General features: G+C 35.6%; 1 protein-coding gene across 2 annotated transcripts in view; it reads left to right on the forward strand.

The window, feature by feature from the left end:
• LOC125665893 (calcitonin receptor-like) overlaps positions 1-21931 on the forward strand; it is a 35760-nt gene extending 13829 nt beyond the window's left edge. The window contains exons 3-13 of one of the 2 annotated variants that reach the window (XM_048898852.2): positions 8387-8500; positions 10285-10394; positions 10721-10821; positions 13385-13511; positions 13974-14127; positions 14801-14867; positions 15077-15140; positions 15505-15584; positions 17437-17575; positions 20133-20253; positions 20868-21931. In XM_048898852.2, coding sequence (XP_048754809.2) covers positions 8387-8500; positions 10285-10394; positions 10721-10821; positions 13385-13511; positions 13974-14127; positions 14801-14867; positions 15077-15140; positions 15505-15584; positions 17437-17575; positions 20133-20253; positions 20868-20905 — 1115 coding nt within the window. In that variant the 3' untranslated portion in view covers positions 20906-21931. The remainder of the gene's footprint in view (positions 1-8386; positions 8501-10284; positions 10395-10720; positions 10822-13384; positions 13512-13973; positions 14128-14800; positions 14868-15076; positions 15141-15504; positions 15585-17436; positions 17576-20132; positions 20254-20867) is intronic. The other variant, XM_048898851.2, reaches the window with a different exon arrangement.
• The last annotated feature ends 953 nt before the right edge of the window (positions 21932-22884 follow it).

Genomic DNA, 22884 nt, shown 5'->3' on the forward strand with positions numbered 1-22884 from the left:
TAGTCCTACTGGATAATATGGAAATTATAAGCTAAACGTAAAAGATCTTATAAAAAAAATGATAATAATTATTGATCTAATATAAAATCAATATTCTTCTATCCGTTTTGGATAAGAAAACTGCATAAAAGTTGCCTGGATTTTGACAATAAAAAAAAAAAGAAATGTAAATTTTGAGAAAAAATCGTTGGTAATGGATTTAGAATGAGGGTTATCACTGAAGAAATAATGTATAGCAGTCACTTGGCATACTGTCTCGATCTGAAGTCTGTCTATTGAAACAAGAGCATGACATTCTCTCAAAAAATTATTAGTTAATGCGTTCATGTAAATTTATTAGATAATGCGTTCAATGTAAATTCACTTGTTCAGATTCTGTAGATGGTCTCTGTCGATCAGTAGAGCATTGCTATTCCGAGTGTCACACACAACACAACACCCCTCCAAAAATAATTTAATCCCAGCGTTTGGAGAAAGTGTGAAGTATATGAGTCCATTTCAGAAGAAATACATTAAATCAAGATCCCCTGTGCTGTAGGCGCCGGCTTGCACGCTCTTGCATGATATAGACATAGGCTTGATTTGATCCGTAATATTCTATAGAAAAAGTAAAGATAACGAACAGTGATCACTCTCATAAATACCAAAATTGAGAATAGAGCAAACACCAACCTCTGTACATACAAGAAGTGGAATCAGGTGCTTAAGAGGAGTAAGAATCCCCTGTGGACCGGTCACATCCGCCGTGAGCCCTACATGTATATCTTGATCAGGTAATTATAGTAATGTTGTAGTCAAAATCAATATGTAAAGAAGGGACTATAAGAATTCTATGAGTGCAATCATCTCCGAGATACATGTATACAAGATTACTTCTTTAGATCCGCTCACAGATAGCTCGCGACTTTACAATCATCACCAGTCTGATCAAGATTTGATCCGCTCACACATAGCTTGTTACTTTACAATCATCACCAGTCTGATAAGATCAGATCCTTGATCCCCTCACAGATAGCTCTTTACTTTACAATCATCACTAGTCTGCTCAAGATCAGATCATTGATCCGCTCAAACGTAGCTCGCGACTTTACAATCATCATCATTACTTTTCAGACCAAACTCAAGATTAAAAATCTTAAGTATTCTAGAATTTATACAATGGATTTTAAAAAATAAAATCATGAAATATGATAAATTTCCGTAGACTTTGATTTCGTAGGTATAAGTTTTGAGGTCGCTACACGTGAAATACGCAACAGAGTGAAGATTAGAAAAAAGGTCAACTGTTCTGGCAGATCTTAAGAGCGACACCGAACTTGGATCTACTAATTCACTTCCTGTGGCTCTGAAATATTTCGCGTGCATACTGAAGAAAAAAACTCATAATGGCAGATCCAATTACAAATGAGCTTAGTTAGAAAGGAATTCTCCTTTATAAAAACTAGTTCATAAGGCAAGAACCTTCCTTCCTTCTTGTTACTGATAAAGCTATTATTTCAGAATTTCTTAATCGTCCGAATCCAACTTTAATGATTCAAAAAGAAGGAACATACATATATCCCGGGGAATAGGATACACTAGCATTCTATTGAAGTGGGTATCTTAGCAAGAATCTTTGTGGGGGTTTTTTACAATGAAAAAAAATTTAATTACTCGTTCTCAATATAGCAAAACAGGTATATGCAGTATACACGTACATACATTATCTTTTAAGCAGATGCTAACAATAATCCCACCGTGTGCTGCAGGTTCCATTCACTAGAAGTTGGGGTTCATTTGCTTATAATGTTCCTTAATTTCTAATTGTTTCTCGTAATTACGTATCGTCAGATAAACATTTGTAGTCTTGCTCAAGAATCATTTTGTAACAACACTTAACGTTAACATGATGACGTCTTAAAATGATAACTTCTTATTTTGTTAATAGAATTTTATGAATGTTTATTATTTCATTGATAAGATTGTATGGTAATGTGACGGCTATACACTTAACCTTCAAGCGACCTTCAGTAAGATTTATCACACCGGACTCTCTAAATTCGTATCAGTAATATTTTTCAAATGGACTATTGTTAGGCGATTGATTAAATGTCTATCTTGTAATGGAATTACATAATGTATTTCTCCGTTAAGCCGTGGTTGATATTCGCGTCATTGTGACTGATAATCCTCATTGGCAGAACAGCTGTAGGTTTGTAGTATAAGACATGGCGGAGATGAAATGACTGGATTAAAGGAAAATGAGATAGAAAGCCGATTGAGGTGTTTACGTTCACCTTTCAGGGCCACATCTGTGACTTGCAGTGGGTTAAGATCGAACTTTACGCTTATGTACGCCTAATAATTAGCAAATATGTTGGACTCATTCATCAGCGAGGACGTTATTGTAAATTTTCAGATCTTTAGACCCAAATCCACAAGATAAAAACTACAACAATAACACACACACACACACACACACACACACACACACACACACACACACACACACACACACACACACACACACACACCCAAAAGCCCACCCCAAACAAACAAACAAACAAAACAAAACGCGCAACAAAAACAGCAAAAAAACCCAAAAAAACACATATACAATATACAAGTCTTGATCACCGAGGTCTTGTTTATACAGTATACATTAGATGAATTGGGTTGCAGAAAAGTTAACAAAATAGGAACAAATCTTTGCTAGAATAAAAATCTATGGAAATATTCAAAGTTTCCTATATTGAATTTTAAAGATTTGAAAACGTCTTCGGTAAACATTGACAGGGTTATCTCATTACTCTTCTAACGGGATCTGTTGATTGAATACGTGGGCATTCGTTTTGGTTTCTAAGAGATGTACAGGTACCATGCCTGTGCTTTTTTTTTCACTGTCCCATGAAGTTAGAAAAGTATCTATCCATAACTAAACTTGAAAGTAATGGAATATTTTATCATTATTCGTCTATTTCTTATTCGTATTTTTTTATGCCCCCACCCCCCAAAGAAACTGTAACGTTAAAACTTTGTAGATATTTGAACCCGGTGACCCCCCACCGCTCAGTATGCTGTTCTATTGTTAAACATTCCTCTATATAATAGCTTACAGCATGAAAGGAGAAGTCTATCAGTCTCCTAAACTCCGCCAGATGGCAGCTTCACGCCGAGTTACCGTTGGATGTGATTACCCTTCAATCTCCCCTAAGGGTTTTTTACCTGCCTCGCATTAGAAGCCAATTACGTTAGAATGTTTACTTGATTTCAAGTTTATCGTTTATAAATCGGTCAGATATTTTTACTACGTTATCGAGGTATCATGAATTTTTGACGCCATTACGAAATTAATGTTTATCTGTTGAAAGCTTAAGTACCCAAATTATTGGTTAATTTATCGATCAAAATTATTTTTTATAAGACGGGTTTTATAGCCATCATTTCTGTTTTGTCCTGATGAAATATTTTGGAGTGCACGATAATGATGGTCCGTGTTTTTCCTCTATCTCTCCTAGCTTTAGAAATATGCGAAGTGAGAGTTCCTTGAGATAAATTCACGTTCCCTTATGATATTTCGCATTTGGAATAAAAACGGATTCATTTTTTAAAGATGTTTTAAGAAAATACATCTGTTGAAAGAAAATAAAGTTATCTTGAGTTGAGTAACGCATTCCTTCACGACGGATTACAGCAAGTCGAACACGGTCTTTGTAAAGTTTTTGAAATGAATCTCGGCCATTTTATGAATTTTCCCTTTATTCAAAATTATTTTTTCATGGTAGATGTACATGTTGTTAAAAATGAATTCTACAGGATGTTGTAAGTCCTATATTATGCAGTATATGCGTACATAAACCACGGAGTGATTTGTACTAACATAAAACAATTAGTTATCTGTATACGTGCACTGTCGTGTAGCTGTCTAAATACCCCAGATTTACTGCGCAACTTCCTGTTTACATTATCCGGGAGTTATGTCTCTGTGTTCTATTGCATTGTCACCTTAATACTATAAAAAGATATCCATATAAATAAATAAATGTTTATTCGGTATATAAATACATACATAAATAAATACCAAAGATAACTCATGAAAGCTCGAATGCTTATTTCCAATGGAGTCCTCCGATGCATGAATATTTGGGCTAGGATATTATTTATGTGGGAGAAAACGGAGTACCCGGAGGAAACCCGCGTGTCCGAGCGGGCGACCGCCGTGCCCTCTCATATACAACCATTGCTGATCAAGGGGATCGAACTCGGGTCGCAGCTGTGCTTTTTTGGTTGGTTTGGTTTGTTCTGTTGGATTTTCATCAGGGGGTACCAAATGACAGATAAATTAAATTAGAATATTGAATTAAAAATACTTAGCTAAAACGATCCATGCTTATGAAGAAACTTTAGATTTATTGGAACTGTGAGTCTGCCTTTCGAATGGTGCGTTAATGAGTCTATTGACACGATTTTTGAAAAAAAAAACTTATAGGGATTCTTAAATATATATGTAATGTAAAATAACAAATCATCATTTATTCATTTTGTACGCAAGAATTGTCCGCAGAAATAAAAATAAGCATGTAACAGAGTATGAGAGTCGCACTATCTAATGAATTTCACTTTCTATCGAAACAAGCATGAATGTGTTAGGAAAATAGATATCATAAAATAAGTGAAATACGATATTTAATTAGTAAAGGAAGTTTAAATGAGAAAGTTGAAATGACGTGAATCGATATTTGTTTCAAAATTTTGTCATTTCAAATCGAGGGGAGATTGTTAGAATTTCCTAGTTAATCTTATCATGCATTTAATACTGAAGTATTATAATAATAAACGGTAAACCGTCTGACACTGGCGACATATTTGATGTAAAATACAGAACATATTTCAAATCATAAATGAAAGTTATCAATAACTACATTTAGCGCATGCGTATAAGCAGTTGGGCGCGTGCGAAATCTCATTACATTTTCATTAAAGAAATTGGACAGCACGATCTAAAACACAATAAACTTCCCACTTTCAATTTACAAATACCATACTAAAGACATTGATCAAGCATTAATGTCAGAGAAAAAAGAGGAAAGAAGAAATATGCCGTCAGACTAACCTATAAACCCTAACGCATTAGTCAAAACCGTCCCCGGATTCGTGGTAGAATTTTCAGACCCATTTCGTATTGTTTATGTGTCGTATGATGTCTCTGTTCCATGCAATGTCGAGAATGAGACGCGTTGTAACGCTACAGAGTAAAACATCTGTATAGACACTGCAACATAGGCAACCCATCAGCTTAATCCTGTATTCTATATTTATAGACTCTGCAACATAGGCAACCCATCAGCTTAATCCTGTATTCTATATTTATAGACACCGCAACATAGGCAACCCATCAGCTTAATCCTGTATTCTATATTCATATACACTGCAACATAGCAACCCATCAGCTTAATCCTGTATTCTATATTCATATACACTGCAACATATGCAACCCATCAGCTTAATCCTGTATTCTATATTCATATACACTGCAACATATGCAACCCATTAGCTTAATCCTGTATTCTATATTCATATACACTGCAACATAGGCAACCCATCAGCTTAATCCTGTATATCTTTATAGACACTGCAACATATGCAACCCATCAGCTTAATCCTGTATTCTATATTAATTAGCTGAGTAGAAATGTAAAATTCCTTAAACAGGGATAAATAAGATAAAAACATGGATAAATAAAATAAAAACATGGATAAATAAAATAAAAACATGGATAAATAAGATAAAAACATGGATAAATAAAATTAAAATATGGATAAATAAAATAAAAACATGGATAAACCCGATAAAAATGGGGATAAATGAAATAAAAACATGGATGAATAAGATGAAAACAGGAATAAATCTGATAAAAACAGAGACAATTAAGATAAAAACAGAGACAATTAAGATAAAAACAACGATGAATGATATGAAAACAGGGATGAACAATATGAAAACAGGGATGATTGATTGATTGATTGAACATTATTTTACGTCCCTCTCGAGAATATTTCACTCATATGGACACGTCACCACTGCCGGTGAAAGGCTGCAAAATTTAGGCCTATGCTCGGCGCTATCGCCTTTGAGCAGGGAGGGATCTTTATTGTGCCACACATGCTGCGACATGGGACCTCGATTTTTGCGGTCTCATCCGAAGGACCGCCCCATTTAATCGCCTCTAACGACAAGCAAGGGGGTACTGAGGACCTATTCTAACCCGATCCCCACGGGATGAAAACTGGGATGAATAATATGAAAACAGGAATAAATCTGATTAAAACAGAGGCAATTAAGATATAAACAAAGATAAATAATATGAAAACAGGGATACTTCGGATGGAAATGTGAATAAATCGGATAAAACTGGATAATTCAGATAAAAAACATCCGTCATCGACCATTCAATTAGCAGTTCCTTATCAATGTCTTATACCCGCTATAGCCTTCTCTGAAAAATGAGAAAAAACAAGATTTTCTTTCTTTCGAAAACGGCTTCTGCATTGATCTCTAAGCCATTTCATTGGATTTCGGCAAATTCTGTCAATATTTCTTATTTGTTTGAGTCGCATGGAGAAATCTGTTTATTCGTAATTTCTTTGTGTAATTTGAATTATATGAAATTGCACAATACGGACTTGATTTAAACATATTTGTAATTTGGATTGCTCAAAGCTGTAGCCGAAATGTAATACATTGTATGTAATAGTGCCTTTGTGTGTGTTAGATATCGAGCTTTCAATATCATCTTACAGTTTCTTGAAATAAATGTATATTGCTTGTTTTCACGTCTGCATTGTCTGCCGGAAGATTGGCGCAGTTCCATAAAGGACTATGTACGATAACATCCTTTTCTGACCACTCCAAAACTAAACAAAATGTATCGCTTTATAAAGGAGATCTTATCAAACCTAAACAAAATGTATCGCTTTATAGAGGAGATATATCTTATCAGTTTCACATGATTTGTCTTCAGTATCTACAGTCATATGGAATATGTATATCACACAACAAAAGCCGTGCAAGTTTTCCATTATCCTGAAATTTTGTTTATTAATGCTCACTTTAAGGAGTTTTTTCCCCGAAAACACAGAGCACATAAATATATAGCGTTTCCAAGCCTGTGTTGGATGTTTTCTGAAAAAACAAAATGCATGATGATAGGAAAAACTGAAAATTAGGTTTTCATTACGTGTAAAGCCTATTGTGGCATATATTCCTATGACCTGATACAAATCGCGATGTTTGTGACGTAGAACTCAGGGGCCAGTTTCACAAAACTATCTTACGACTAAGATCTGTCTTCAGACCAAAATTTGTCATAAGATTCATCATAGCTGTTTCCTATAATCTGATGTTGCAAAGTAGAACCCTGATTCTTATGAATTTATTTAAAAACTTCTATACGTGAGAAAAAACAAACCTCTAGTTGTGTCCTTCAATTCGACATTTAGATATATCGTCGGTAGTTTATCTATTAACAATGATAATTTTCATTCATATGTTGATTCGATATATCCCTGTGAACTCAAAATAAAAGACACCACGGAGTCGTCCACTTCTGCATCATATTTATATAATTTATTGAAAATAGATATTAACAGCTCACTAACAACTCACCTTTATGACAAACGGGATGATTTCAGCTTCTCCATCGTCAACATTCCATATTTATGTAGCAATATTTCATTATCACCTGCATATGGTTTTTATATCTCTCATCTTATTCGATACAAAAGAGCTTGTTCTGCGTATGAAAAGGTTTTAAATCGACTGACAACCAAGTTGATGGTGCAGGGGTCTCGTTTTAAAGCCATCATTTCGCAAATTCTAAGACCGTTACAACGATCTAGTTTACCAATACAACCTATCACTGGGTCAAATGCTGTCTGAAGTAATTCATACCGATTGTTAGGCCGTGATTGACACGCTGATGTTGACTACGATATAGGGCTCACGGCGCGTGTGACCGATCGACAGGGAATGCTTACTACTCCCAATTCAAGCACCTGATCCCACCTCTGGTATATCCAGGGGTCCGTGTTTGCCCAACTCTCTATTTTGTATTGCTTTTACATGTAGAAGTTATGAGATTGATCTCTGTTCATTATCTTCATATTTCATCTGATACAAATCGTGATGTTTGTGTTTGGATATGTATGGTACTCGAACTTGAGCTTCAAATATAGCATTTCCTTCTGCTGCCACTTGAGAGCAGAATCACAAAAATCTGGTATAACGTGAGGGAAAATGTTCATGAGATATAACTCCATCTCGCGTATCACGTAAACGAACATTCATTGAAAGAGAGATATTTTGACAATAAAACAATTAACATTATTTTTCTCTCTATCCCTGAAGGCAAACTATACTGCACTCCAAAGCATGATGATTTTCTCGGCTGCTGGAATTACACAGAGGCGGGAACGAGGGCCTCCATTCCCTGTCCTGAAATACCCGGGTTTCAGAAATCACGTAAGTTTTTAAATGCTGAGAAAGGTTTAATAAGATCCATTCAGTATTTCTAGTAAAGACGTACAGAAAATGTAACAAACTATTATAACGGTATATCTTTATTATTTCTAGTAAAGACGCATAGTAAATGCAGATACATATATAACAGCGAGATAATACGAGACTTGGAAGGTTGCTAATTTCTGTTATAAATGTATCTGGTAAAAGTAATAAATTGTTATAACGGCATATCTTTATTTTGCCAGTCTTTCAACAATTTCTTCAATATATTTTGTAACAAAATCAACTTGTTTTACGATAGTAATAAATCGCGGCATGCTCATAGATATCAACGAAATAAGGTGTATCATGAGCCGAAATAAAATCCAGATTGAATCAGTTAGAAATCCGCTCCAATACTACATGGCGTGCGTCTCTGTGATTAGGATGCGGGCGAGAAAATGCGGAAGTATTTGAGTATATTAAGACACGCGATTGGTTCTCTTTCAATGGGTAATTGTCCAATTCACTCACTCATTCATTCATGTAAACCAAGATATAAAACTTGACCAAACTGTTTCACAAGACAGCGATAAAAAGCATGCATGCGCATGCAATCTATAAAATAGATTAATCTAAATTGATCGAACGTTCTCTTTCGGAGAACAGAAATATGAACTTCTCTCGCTTGCTTCGTGAAAACGAGGTATCTTAGAAAAATCTGGTAGTTAGTGTTTCTCTTTATTTGTTACTGTTTTGTTCAAGTCTTTCTCCGTCTTTATAAGTGGCTTTTGTATAAATCACCAGATTCGCTTACCACACGGAAAATAGCAGATATTGCCCTGTTATATCACGAAACAATAACAATTATCGCATTGACAATTAGATATTATCGGTTTGTTATCACTCCACGTATGTCATCAGTCAATATAATTATATGACCCCCCCCCCCCCCCCTAAAAATAACAACAACAAAAACAAATAAAGCTGTGGGTTTCTCTTTTTCATTTAGTACATATGTACCAAAGCTAAAAGTTATAACATATAACTATAGATCTCTGGTTACTAATTTATGCGAAATCAACTTCTACTAACGCTAGTACTGTTCTATATCATGGATGCGGATGCATAAAAAATACACATTTACTTACATTGCCTGTGTTTTTGCTTTTGGTGTCTTTGTAAATTGTAATGACTGGATCCTCACGAACGCATTGGTGTTGCAAACAATGCGCGTATGAATACAGAACTAGTAAATGAATATAGTACGTTTATTTTAACAGCTGGAATCTGGCTGAAATGAAAGTAGAATGTAAATATGATATCTAATCATTTTCAAAAAATGAAATTTACTTCTTAAATGTATGCACCGGTTGTTAAAATCATAGACACAGTGTTATTAAATTCCTATTTTAACAGTGTTAGAAATCTCAATGCACATGCATACACAACTATTTACATTAATTGATCCGAATGGGTTTTTTAGTCACCACCGTTCGCGTAATCATTACCAAGTATGGAGCCGCGTCAAGGTCAAGGTAAAAGGTTGCATTGGCTGAAACAGTTTAATGTAACGAAATGGTCAACGATATATTTCAGTACTTAAATCTAGTTTGTAATTTTAGAAAATACATGAAATATACTGAATATAAATAAAAAATGTCTTTTGTTATTTTATCGGGTGATGACGGTAGCTATCATTGCAGAAAAAGTTTTTATAACCCACTTACGCGGGATCTAAAGTTTCAAAAGTTATAAAACAGAATACACAAATTCAGAAATATGATTATTTTTTTTTTAAATAGAAAAAGTGTACTTCGACTGCACGGAAAACGGGACATGGTATGTAAATCCGGCCACAGGGAGGGAATACGCCGACTACTCAAAGTGCCGGAATTATCAAAATGCCGTCAAGGTGTGTTTATCGCTTATAATCGCCAAACGAAAGAATTTCTCACTTGCAAGATTAGTTTTCACTCCATTATATCCCAATAATGGATTTGAAAATATACTACGCAAGAAATATGATTATAACAATTTCTGGAACATCCTGCATGAACTCTAGTGATCAAAGACCTAGTAACCCCCATTATTTTCGTATTTATCTCGATCGCATACAACATTTCGGAATGTAGAATTGTGTTAATTTTCTTGTACTAAACATTTTGTTTTTATTTATCCATATGTATTTCTCACTTGTTGGTCGAGTTGTTGCTAAATAATTTTTTTTTAATTACACAGGAATTGGAAGAAGATCTTATACATATCTACGTCACAATAGCTCTGTTTTGTCTTTCATTCATCATGATTTCAATTTCCCTTGTCATATTCTTTAAGTTCAGGTAAGTGAATCTTTTTTATAATAACTGAGTTAAGTTACGACATCATCAGGCCTATAACTACTTTCACACACGACCGCATTAAGGAGATCCCTCCGCTGTGTGAATCTACTAAGAAGTTCTTACAATGTATTATATATATCATTATCATTATCATAAATTGTAAGAAAATAGTGAACTCAAATTTCCCTTTTTGAATTGAGCTAAATCTTAACCATTAGAGCTGTAGTGAACCTTTGACAAGAATTGTCATCAATCCCAGAAGTCCCTCGTCAAAAATGGCGGAGATATTGCAAAGTCACATTGGTCTAAGGTTGTGAATTGAACTTACATGGATTATCATCCAAATCTTGTATTCCCCTAACTCCAAAATGCAAGATGAAGATAACGAACAGTGATCAATCTCATAACTCCTAAAAGCAATACAAAATAGATAGTTGGACAAACACAGACCACTGGACACACCAGAGGTGAGATCAGGTGCCTAGGAGGAGTAAGCAGTGCACCCTTCGTGCCATGAGAGCGGAGCTCTCCCGATATGTAACACGTATATACGTGTTTAAAAGAAAAATAATAAGAAATTAAACTATACGTATGGAACTTGAAAATTTTGGTCTAAATGGCGTCGATTCGAATACAAGCGCGTGGACATTTTGAATCTCGTGAACCAAAATTCACGTCATTCGGAGATGCTGCATAAAATCTCTAAAAGCATGTAAATCTTATTTTCTTAATCATATAAATCAATATGTATATATGGTATGACTGTAGCCCGAGCGAAGCAAGAAATGGTCATTGGCGTGTCCCAAGTGATACATTTGTAATCATAATTCGTTAAGTACGGTAAATCATAATCCAATTTACTTATTATTTATGAAATTCCCCCTTGCACTAAACGTCCTGTAACATCTAATTATGAAAGGGGGATATATGACGATAACCACAGGATCCGCCTATTCATTCAATGCGGTGAATACAACACCAGCCGATGTAAACCGTGCATTGTGACGTCACATTTAGCCTCGACTTGTTTCTCTTTCAAATCAAACAATTATAAACAACAACAATACATCCCGTTTGTATAAAAATAAATAAAATTAATCAAAAAATCCAAAGCCGTAAATTCTATTCAAAGAAACTCATGAACTCGTTCATCTATTTAATCGTATTACTGGTTTTCTATTTGATGATTCAGATTGACTAAAACTGTAACAATAATACTTACATATACAATAATACTGTAACAATAATACTATTCATTTTAACAAATTGAGTGTTTGCATTAAACGAATTGCACATCAGTCTTGTATTTTTGGTATTCAAAATTAAATCACGAATAACTATAGAAGCAACTAATGAACAAAACAAAATGGCGGCGCCCATATGAATCACAAAATTTTCAGTGAAGTATGTAGAGATAATCTTTAATCATTTCCTGATTTTCTCATTTTTTTCATTTACATACATGTTACCTTAGAGCCTTGCTTCGCGGACGGGCCGAAGCTTCGCTCGGTATAATCACTCCTCGATTGCCGCGACTGTACCATGTCTCCTATGTTTGTGAATTTGCTAATCATCGACGCTGAATATGACGTCACAATGCACTGTTTACATCAATTGCATTATACTTCCCGCGTTAAATGAATAGGCGGATCAAATGTCTATTTAAAGTCATGTTGCAAAATGTTAAGATGTTTTGACAGCTCTCTGCACACGTCCGGATAACTGTAGATTTTTCTGATTTTACGTGTCTGTTATGAATAAATTATAGATAAAAGTATATACACTGGCTGCGCTCGCAACCATGGTAACAACGTAAATATATTTACTTCCGAAGACATGTAACAAACGTACAAGAAGTGACCGTTCTCAATTTAGTTGTTGTGTTTTACAGAATATGAAATATTTCTAGGGCATTCAATTAACTTTTTTTTAAAGTAGGCTACATATATAATCTTTTTAATTCTTTATTTCTAAATATACTATAGGCAATCTAAATCAATTTTTCTCATTTGACATGAAATAATGGCTATTTGTTTGTTTGATAGCGTTTTTCTCAAATTCAAAGACAATGTATAAAGCAGATACCTAGAACTTCACATTAACGGTAAGGATCCATCAACTTCTGCATCCTGTCGTTCAGGGACAGAATTTGTTGACATCTTGTTTGAAATTTGCGCTCCCGCTGATGTTAATTATTATACTTATATGAATTGATTCATAAAAATTTAAATTGCCAGATTCGTTCATTGAGACTCAATAACTTGCTTCACTTTTAATGTACTGACAGTGTCAAGAAACAACAATCCCAAGACCCATGACGTACATGTATAGTGATTGTTCTTGTATATAATTATATATATCAAGGCCCTGGGTAAAAATAGTACGTGCACTAATCAGGTCGCCCTCTTGAAATAAAGTATTATCATAATATTATAAAACAAACGTTAACCACTTTGTCAAGGCATAAGTGACATGTAAATGATAATGAAATTACACTAAAGTAATTTTTTCTCTTCAATGATTGGCTTTAGTTCTATTTTAATGTGATTGGTTACATTCTCAGACAGCTGCGATGCGACAGGATCACAATCCACAAGAATCTATTTATCTCCTATCTCCTGACGGATCTCTTCTGCCTGGTCTATCTGTGTGTTCTCCATTTATCCGAACACGTGGTTCTACATAATCCGGTAAGTGTCGTAGAATAATTACTATATATGTACTTCGCAGCCATTCTACTAACACTAATACTAGCCCTAATGCTAACCCTAATTTTTGAGATGTTCCGAGTGTTCTTCTACTTTGTCACCGTTTTTCGTACTCCTCTGACTTTTTCTACTAACCCTAATGTTAAATTTGGTGACGAAGTGTGTACTGTACTGTTACCATTTATCCGAACACATGGTTCCCTAGGTACACAAGAAAATTATCACAGGTGGGGTATTCTTTCAAGATCCATGTGTAGGCCTTGCTAAAGTATTCTTCATCAATAAAAAGGAAAAATGTTCATTTAATTAACGCAGTTATATAAAAAGGGTTTTTGGTCCAAGTTGAATTTGTATAAAAACCATTTTATTTAATTCAATCAAACACATAGGTTACACCCCCCCCCCTTAAATGGATGTTGGCTGTTTTCAGTTTCAATATTCCAGGTTTGGTGTCAGATTCTGCATGTAATCACACAGTACACGATCGTGTGTAACTTCGCCTGGATGTTCTGTGAGGGACTGTATCTACACACTGTGATGATGAGCGCCTTCACGTCAGGAAAATCCATCATCATCGCCTGCTTAGTCATCGGATGGTGTCAGTATCACATAATGTTATTTCCATTGTTAGTGTAGTTCATATCAGATATTTGTTAGTAGTTATACATCATACTGCAGCGGATAACTCCGATCCGTTTACCTGATCAGGATATAGGGTTCACAGCGGGTGTGGTCGGTCGATAGGAGATGCCTATTCCTCCTAGGCACCTGATCCCACCTCTGGTGTGTAGGAGTCCGTGTTTGCCCAAGTATCTATTTCGTATTGCTTATAGGAGTTATGAGATTGATCATTGTTCGTTATCTTCACCTTTCACTGCAGTCATTTCCCCGAATCACATCCTTCCACTAGTATAAGGTGGAAACGCCCACCCATCTACCCACCAACTTTGAAATACTTTTAAAGCTTTCGTTGGGACCCAATTTTCGTGGGTTTCATGGATACCCCTTTCCCACGAAATTTAAAACCATATCGAATATAAAAACCACCACGAATTATACAATTCATATAATTTTTCAATGTACAAAAAGCATATTCATGAAATCATATCCCAACGAAGCTGTAAAACCTGACAATCCTAAAAAGATGACCCCCACGAATTTAAATGGGTCACGACTCAAGAGGTCAAGAATATTAGTTTGAAATGAATCATGTCACATTGGCGTGTGTCGTTTTCGCGTGTATTTACATAGATTTCTCCTTTCATTTGCAGGTGTCCCGATTCCTTTAACGATCATATATGCAGTTGTCCGGGCCACTCTGAATGACAACACTATAGCGTATGCTTTTAGATATTGAGTTTTGAAAAATTATTCTCGAATATTGCATATACCCGACAAAAATAGCACGTACTATTTAGTACTTTTGACTGTCAATATCTTTGGCATGTTAGATCAAGTTTATCCTGTTTATCTAAGCCAGATTTCCGAATTCCTTCACTGTGTAATTTCACTACATATAATCACTATGTACGTTTATTACATTGCAGTTGCTGGAGCAGTGAAAGTAGTTTTTTGTGGATTATTTACGCTCCAGTGGTTCTTTCAATGTCGGTAAGAAATCATTTACGCTCCAGTGGTTTTTTCAATGTCGGTAAGAAATTATTTACGCTCCAGTGGTTTTTTCAATGTTGGTAAGAAATTATTTACGCTCCAGTGGTTTTCAATGTCGGTAAGAAATTATTTACGCTCCAGTGGTTTTTTCTATGTCTGTAAGAATTTGGTTATCATTTTACTACCGCACTTGTGTTTTAATGAGGAAAGGTGAGGGGATTTGACCGTTGTTTACTTTTATTTACTTGATATTAATACTTGATTTTGTTTTAGTAAGGCAAAACATTTCTTGTATACGTACGATACATTTTCACATGTGATCTTTTAAACATTCACTCATTTATCTTTTTTTTTATTTGTCTAGATCAACGTGGTATTTGTTGTCAACATCATGCGCCTTCTCATCACCAAACTCAGACAGATACCGGAAGTTGCGCAAACTAGGTGTGTGGCTATATTTCTGTCCGTTTTCGTGAAATCAATATTTTTTATCCAGCTGTTTTGGTATTTTTCTTCTCCTGGGCTTTCAACTTTCCAAAATGAAGTTATATCTTTCTAGAATACAGTGCTATTATTTTATATGAGTATTAGTGAGTAGTTCATGTAAGAATCAGACCGAGCTCTGATCCAGGTTCCGGATAAACCATTTTAATCGTTAAATTATGCAATATATCTATCATTCTATGAAAAATTCATTTAAGCTCCTCTGCTACTTTATTTGATAAATTGAGCCTATTTCCACGATACAAAGAATTCCCCACAACTAAGCCATCTGCACAGTGTTGTGACAATGTCACGTGATTTGAAGCACGCCACTCTACCGTGTATTACGCTGTTGGTGGTCACGTGGTTATTCCTTTAGGGAATGTGTGTGTCATGTGGGTATTATGAATAATAGAAGTAATTTCTACAATCGGTGAAGTTGATTGTGAAGAAATTATCTCCATGCCTCTTTCGTGCTTATTTTCATAACCAAACAATTCAGACGTTTATTTCTAACTTCTATACACGGTTGTAGATGAAGTTCCACAAATTAAGACCTATTCATCCGCTATGGCACGTTTCAATGAGGTTCTTTTTCGAGATTGATTTTTTAAAGTTTCACCCGAAGCTCCCGTGACTCTTTTTTCTAATTGCCGAACGTTTGGCGAAGGAGCAGTCACTACTTTTTTCTTTTGTCTCATGTCGGACGCGATCATGATACGAACAGGTCTCGAACCCACGACCTCCCGGTCATGAAGCGAATGTTCTAACCATTGAGCCACCGCAATCGGTTATCAAAATTTGTCGTATATAAGTTTTCAAGTTGAGTTGAAAGGTCAGTGAATTAATCGAGACATATGATACATTGAAATAGTATGATTACCGACGTTAAGGAATATAATTATGTCTCGTCTCTTTGAATCACGGGGTATAAAACATTGGAGACAGGAGATAATTTGCGTGATTTATATCATTGTAATTATTTAAACCGTGCGTTGGTAATTTGATCGGTGACTGATCTCGTAAGTCTATGATTAATCTATGTCTTTTTAAGGTTGCAAGTAATTGAATGAGTATGATTAAAATGCATTGTAAACGCCCATGATGAAAAGAGACGGAATATTAGTTGCAGGCCATTACTGATATCAATTGCTTTGTATTCGAAACATGAAATACAAGTTGAACACTGAAGGTTGTCTCCAAACTTCACTAAAGATTTGATTTATTTCACGTCCCATTACGTCACTGACATATATTTTTGGAAGTTATTAAATCTTTGACTGTGTTTGAAAAAAGGTAATTGGACAATATTGACAACATGTTTTGAATAAATAGGTATACTCTGCCATTTATATCTCAGCATGAAGAGATAACATATTATTCATTATTACCAAGATGTGAGGCATTACGTGGAGGGAGATTTTCTTCCTATATCGATGCCCTAGTCATTATTAGATATTATGAGTATACGTTTTGTTGAACACAGTAATGAATCGCTAGATAAATATTGATCTCTCTATATTACCAACTCCTATACACTGAAAATCAAACTTCCTCTGCCTTTTACGCTGTTTTAGAGAACCCATAACAATTATAACTGTGTATCAAATGGGAAACTTTCCTACTAAAATGTCTTGTTTATGTGTAAAATATAGATAAAAACATTTTATAAACGTAAAATTACATTTAATGGTCCCGAGAGTCGCCATAGAAGATACCTGATTAATCCTCCTTGACGGACGAGGTCCATTACGAGTGTAATATCGTCAGTGTTAAATTAAACGGGTATTATAATTCAATTTGTTTTTTACAGGAAGGCTGTACGAGCCACTGCTATTCTGATCCCGTTGTTGGGGTTGCAGTTTCTGATTTTCATCAAACGCCCAGAAAACAAGGACTCGACGCTCTCAGTCGTCTATCAGTATGCCTTGGCTATGTTTGTTCCGCTACAGGTAAGAAATTGGGTCAATTAATCAATAAAGAAAGGGACAATACAGGTAAGAAATTAGGTCAATTAATCAATAAAGAAAGGGAAAATGCAGGTAAGAAATTAGGTCAATTAATCAATAAAGAAAGGGAAAATACCGGTAAGAAATTAGGTCAATTAATCAATAAAACAAGAAAAAAATATATAGGAAAACTCAACAACTCAATTGAGAACGGTCACAAGAAAAATTAAATAAATAGGAAAATATGTGTATGTAAGTATTACAATTATGATTGATTGATTGTATATTGTTTAACGTACTACTCAAGAATTTTTCACTCCTATGGGGACGTCACTATTGCCAATGAAGGGCTGCAAAATTTAGGCTTATGCTCGGCGCTTATGACCTTTGAGCAGGGAGAGAACTTTATCGTGCCACACCAGCTGTGACACTGGGCCTTGGTTTTTGCGGTATCATCCGAAGGACCGCCCCATTTAGTCGCCTCATACGACATGCAAGGTTTACTGAGGACCTATTTTAACCCGGGTCCACATGGGATATTACAATTACGAAATAAGTAAAGAAATCAATGAAGAAAGAATGCATGTGTGTATGTAAATATTTTTATTTGATTAAAACATTTACATGATCTTGATTAAGTCCAGATTGTTGAAATAAACATTTCATTGGGTAATATACACCCATAATTCTCCTTTTATTCAAACAAGCTTGTTATTTTGAAATTCGATCTCTATATTTGCTTTTAGCAAATGAAAAAAAAATACATTGATATATTTTTAGGAGATCTTATGCTTTTTCAAAGTTATTTTATATGTCAATAGTCTAGTTAAACTGTTATTACATCTCATTCACTTTATAGACGTTAACGGTAAACTCATGACAAACGGGGTTACTTCAAGCTGACCATCTTCAGATTCCCATATTCATGTAGCAATATTCCATATTATCACCTGCATATGGTGTTAGTGTCTCTCAACTGATTCGTTACACAAGAGCTTGTTCTGCGCATCATCGTGTTTTTTTTAACATACATGTATGTGTAGGAGCAGACTACTGATATATAAGTTGATGTTAGAGGGGATTCAACAGTCTTGTGTAAAATAAGCATTTCTCAAATCTTATGATCGCTATAACAATCTAATTTACCACTACAACCAAATGAGGTCTGACGTGTTTCATACCCATTGTTAGGTCGTTCTTTACATACTGATTTTGACTACAGATTACTTCATTTACCCGATCAAGATATAGGACTCACGGCGGATGTGATCTGTCGACAGGGGATGCTTGCTCCTCTAAGGCACCTGATGCCACCTCTGGTATATCCTGGGATCCGTGTTTGTCTGATCCCACCTCTGGTATATCCTGGGATCCGTGTTTGTCTGATCCCACCTCTGGTATATCCTGGGATCCGTGTTTGTCTGATCCCACCTCTGGTATATCCTGGGATCCGTGTTTGTCTGATCCCACCTCTGGTATATCCTGGGATCCGTGTTTGTCTGATCCCACCTCTGGTATATCCTGGGATCCGTGTTTGTCTGATCCCACCTCTGGTATATCCTGGGATCCGTGTTTGTCTGATCCCACCTCTGGTATATCCTGGGATCCGTGTTTGTCTGATCCCACCTCTGGTATATCCTGGGATCCGTGTTTGTCTGATCCCACCTCTGGTATATCCTGGGATCCGTGTTTGTCTGATCCCACCTCTGGTATATCCTGGGATCCGTGTTTGTCTGATCCCACCTCTGGTATATCCTGGGATCCGTGTTTGTCTGATCCCACCTCTGGTATATCCTGGGATCCGTGTTTGTCTGATCCCACCTCTGGTATATCCTGGGATCCGTGTTTGTCTGATCCCACCTCTGGTATATCCTGGGATCCGTGTTCGCCCTACTCTTGATTTTGTATTCTTTATAGGAGTTATGAGATTGATTACTGTTCGTTATCTTCACCTTTATAGGAGTTATGAGATTGATCGCTGTTCGTTATCTTCACCTTTTCATAATGATGAAACATCATAATATCAAAATTGTTGATCATCTCTTAAGGAACATAACACAAAATAGTTTATCTTCTCTCAGGGAACGTTACACAAAATGACTGTTATTTTGTCATAATTCACCCCATATTCAGGGCGTGAAAGTTATCATATTTAACTTACTTCAATGTCCATGCATTTTATTAGTTTGGCAGTCATATGAATTGCTTTGTTATGTATATGGGTATGGCGGTCCCTTTGTTTGTGAGTATGACAGTCCCTATGTTTATGGGTATGGCGGTCTGGTGTCTGATTGGCTGACACTTTCCTATTCCTGTATTCCAACAAAGTTGTGTTTTCACAGTTTTGTATATTTTTAAGGTCAATACTGTCACACGATAACTTTCACCCTCCCCTTATAAGATTTCATGAAATTGATATATTTTGTGTATCTATGATTACAATGTGAAAAACCTTATGTTGCATACATTTTCTCTCACTTGTTTTTAGTGTTGGTATCATATTTAACTTTGTTGCCTAAATTTGTATGATGATTTCTGATAGTTCCTTTGTTCTTTTCAGGGTGCGTTTGTGTCCATTATGTACTGCTTTTGTAATGGAGAGGTGCGTAAGTTAAAGAACTCGTATCAGCTCTCGACCATTAGTACATTTCGAATGAGCCGGTTATTATCAAAACGCGCAGGTGAATAGATTATTTATTCACACAAACGTGTCAGATGTCGTGGTGGTTAAGCGTTTTCGTCACACTGATCATGACCCATTAACTCACAAGCACATGTATGGCTCATTTGTTTGTAGTTTTATAATGTCATCCCACGTGCTCCTGTACTAATCAAACATGTCTTGATTTATTTACAACTTATGACAAAATACAGCACTTATGGAGATGTTACATTCAAACCGCGCAGCTTCACCTTGTGTGTTACTATTGAGAATGTTCAAATGTTGCCTACTATTCTAATGTAGTCATTCACAATTTTTATTTATTCATCTGTGTAAAAGTTTCCATTAAAGTCAGTATCCCTCCGTCGTTCAGAATGATATTGGAAGTCAATATTGCACGATGTTTCTGCATGCCTACATGTTTATATTGTATGGGTAGAATATATTGTTTGGTGATAGACAAAATTTAAAAAGTAAAACTTTGTTATAAAATTTTGAAAAGTAAGAGTTTGTTACAAAGTGAAATACTTAGTAAATACATCAGTAGTATCTTAAACTCTTGAATTTTATGTTTATCAAGAAAAAAAATATATAAAAACCTAGACAGGTTCAGATTATTCTTTTATCATGTAGGTTCATTCACTACTAAAACGAAAATGGAGTCAACATAAAGCAGCGTTACCCGGGAAACGGAAGAGAGCCCACTCCACCATGATTTCAAATACCACTTACACAATCGTGGACCAGATGTCCCAGGTTCAGACGTCGACCACGTGATTATCAATTACCAACAACAAAACAAACGGCATGGTAGAAGATATAAAAAGAAAGATCTATATTTTTAGATTTAAGATTAGAAATCGCTTAAGATTTTTTAATAATATGATTATGGTGATTTTGTACCTATGCTCTATATTTGATACGTTATCTGAATTTGAATTTTGTCAATGTTACACTTTGCTTGACTGAGTTGACTTTACGAACCGCTTACTTGGGAGTATCAGAAGTCGTATTTACATATTGAAAATAGCCAAGCCTGAGATTGGGGTTGAGTTCATATCAATGTACTGATTTTGGTGAATGAATTGTTTTCTTTTTTATCTTATTGCTTGCGTATGTTATAAGCCATAGAAAGAAATCTTTATTACAGTGGGAAAATATCATCTATTATTTAACTGCATATCATATGACGTATCACTTCCATAAAGATGGACCTCTATCGCGATAATATCGTTGGCAGACCTTTGTCACAATGATATCGTTGATGGACCTCAAATGCGTAATTAATGTCTTTGACGGACTTCTATCGAGAGGTCATTGGTAGTTGGATCACTATCCCGATATCGAGATTATCATTAACGGAACTCTAATAAGATAATACCATTAACGGACCTCTAATGAGATAATAACATTGATAAACTTCTACTGCGATAATGTCAAGGACAGATCTCTATTGCGATAATATCATTGACAGACCTCTGTTGCGATATCATTGAAGTTCCAGATAAGATTACTTATGTCAATCATAATGATGAAACTGAACAGCGTGTTTATTCTATATATGTATGCTTGTTGTCCGTCACTGAGGTACGTGTAGTATGAGATATATGTGATCATGTTAAAGTACAGTAAATAGTACAGGTAGACGATAGTCATACATGTCAATGTAAATATAAAAATAAAAATTCGGAAAATCGCATCTTGTCCTCTTGAATAAAAAAAATCTGTTTTGCCCCCGTAAACCAAGATTCGGGGGCATATGGTTTTTAGTCCATCCGTCTGTCTGTTTGTCCGCATAAACTTTAGCCTTGACCATAACTTTTGAATGGATGGTGATAACGCTCATATTTCACATGTTTATTCCTATGACAAAATATTTCTTTTTGTACTCTTTTTACCTCATGACCTTGACCTTGAAGTTTTACAATACGAGGACATGTGTTTTACCAACACACCTTGTTTATGTTTTATCCCGAATTATATATGAGAAATATGATTAAAGCGTTCATTTCTAAAAAAAATTTATTACTTAAAAACAGAAAGCCATTGTGAATGAATAAGGATCGAGATTGTTTGAGCTCTGCACATGTTTCTGTTCTAGTCGAGACTGCTTGAGTTCTACACACGTGTCTGTCTTAGTCGAGATTGCTTGAGCTCTGCACACGTTTCTGTCTTAGTCGAGATTGCTTGAGCTCTGCACACGTGTCTGTCTTAGTCGAGATTCCTTGAGCTCAACACGTGTCTTAGTCGAGATTGTTTGAGCTCTGCACATGCCTCTGTCTTAGTCGAGATTGGTTGAGCTCTGCACACGCCTCTGTCTTAGTTGAGATTGGTTGAGCTCTGCACATGCCTCTGTCTTAGTCGAGATTGGTTGAGCTCTGCACACGCCTCTGTCTTAGTCAAGATTGCTTGAGCTCTGCACACGTGTCTGTTTTAGTCGAGATTGCTTGAGCTCTGCACACGTGTCTGTCGTAGTCGAGATCGCTTGAGCTCTGCACACGTGTCTGCCTTAGTCGAACCATCTTTTGGGGAAAGCACTTTTGATTCGACCAATTCCGTCACGGATAAAGAATGCAAGCAATTTCCTGTCCATGGTATCTTCCCAATGGCTTTGTCCCTTCCTTAAAACAATACTAGCTGCCATTATGGT

Source organism: Ostrea edulis, chromosome 10 (assembly GCF_947568905.1).
Source record: "Ostrea edulis chromosome 10, xbOstEdul1.1, whole genome shotgun sequence".
NCBI lineage: Eukaryota > Metazoa > Mollusca > Bivalvia > Ostreida > Ostreidae > Ostrea > Ostrea edulis.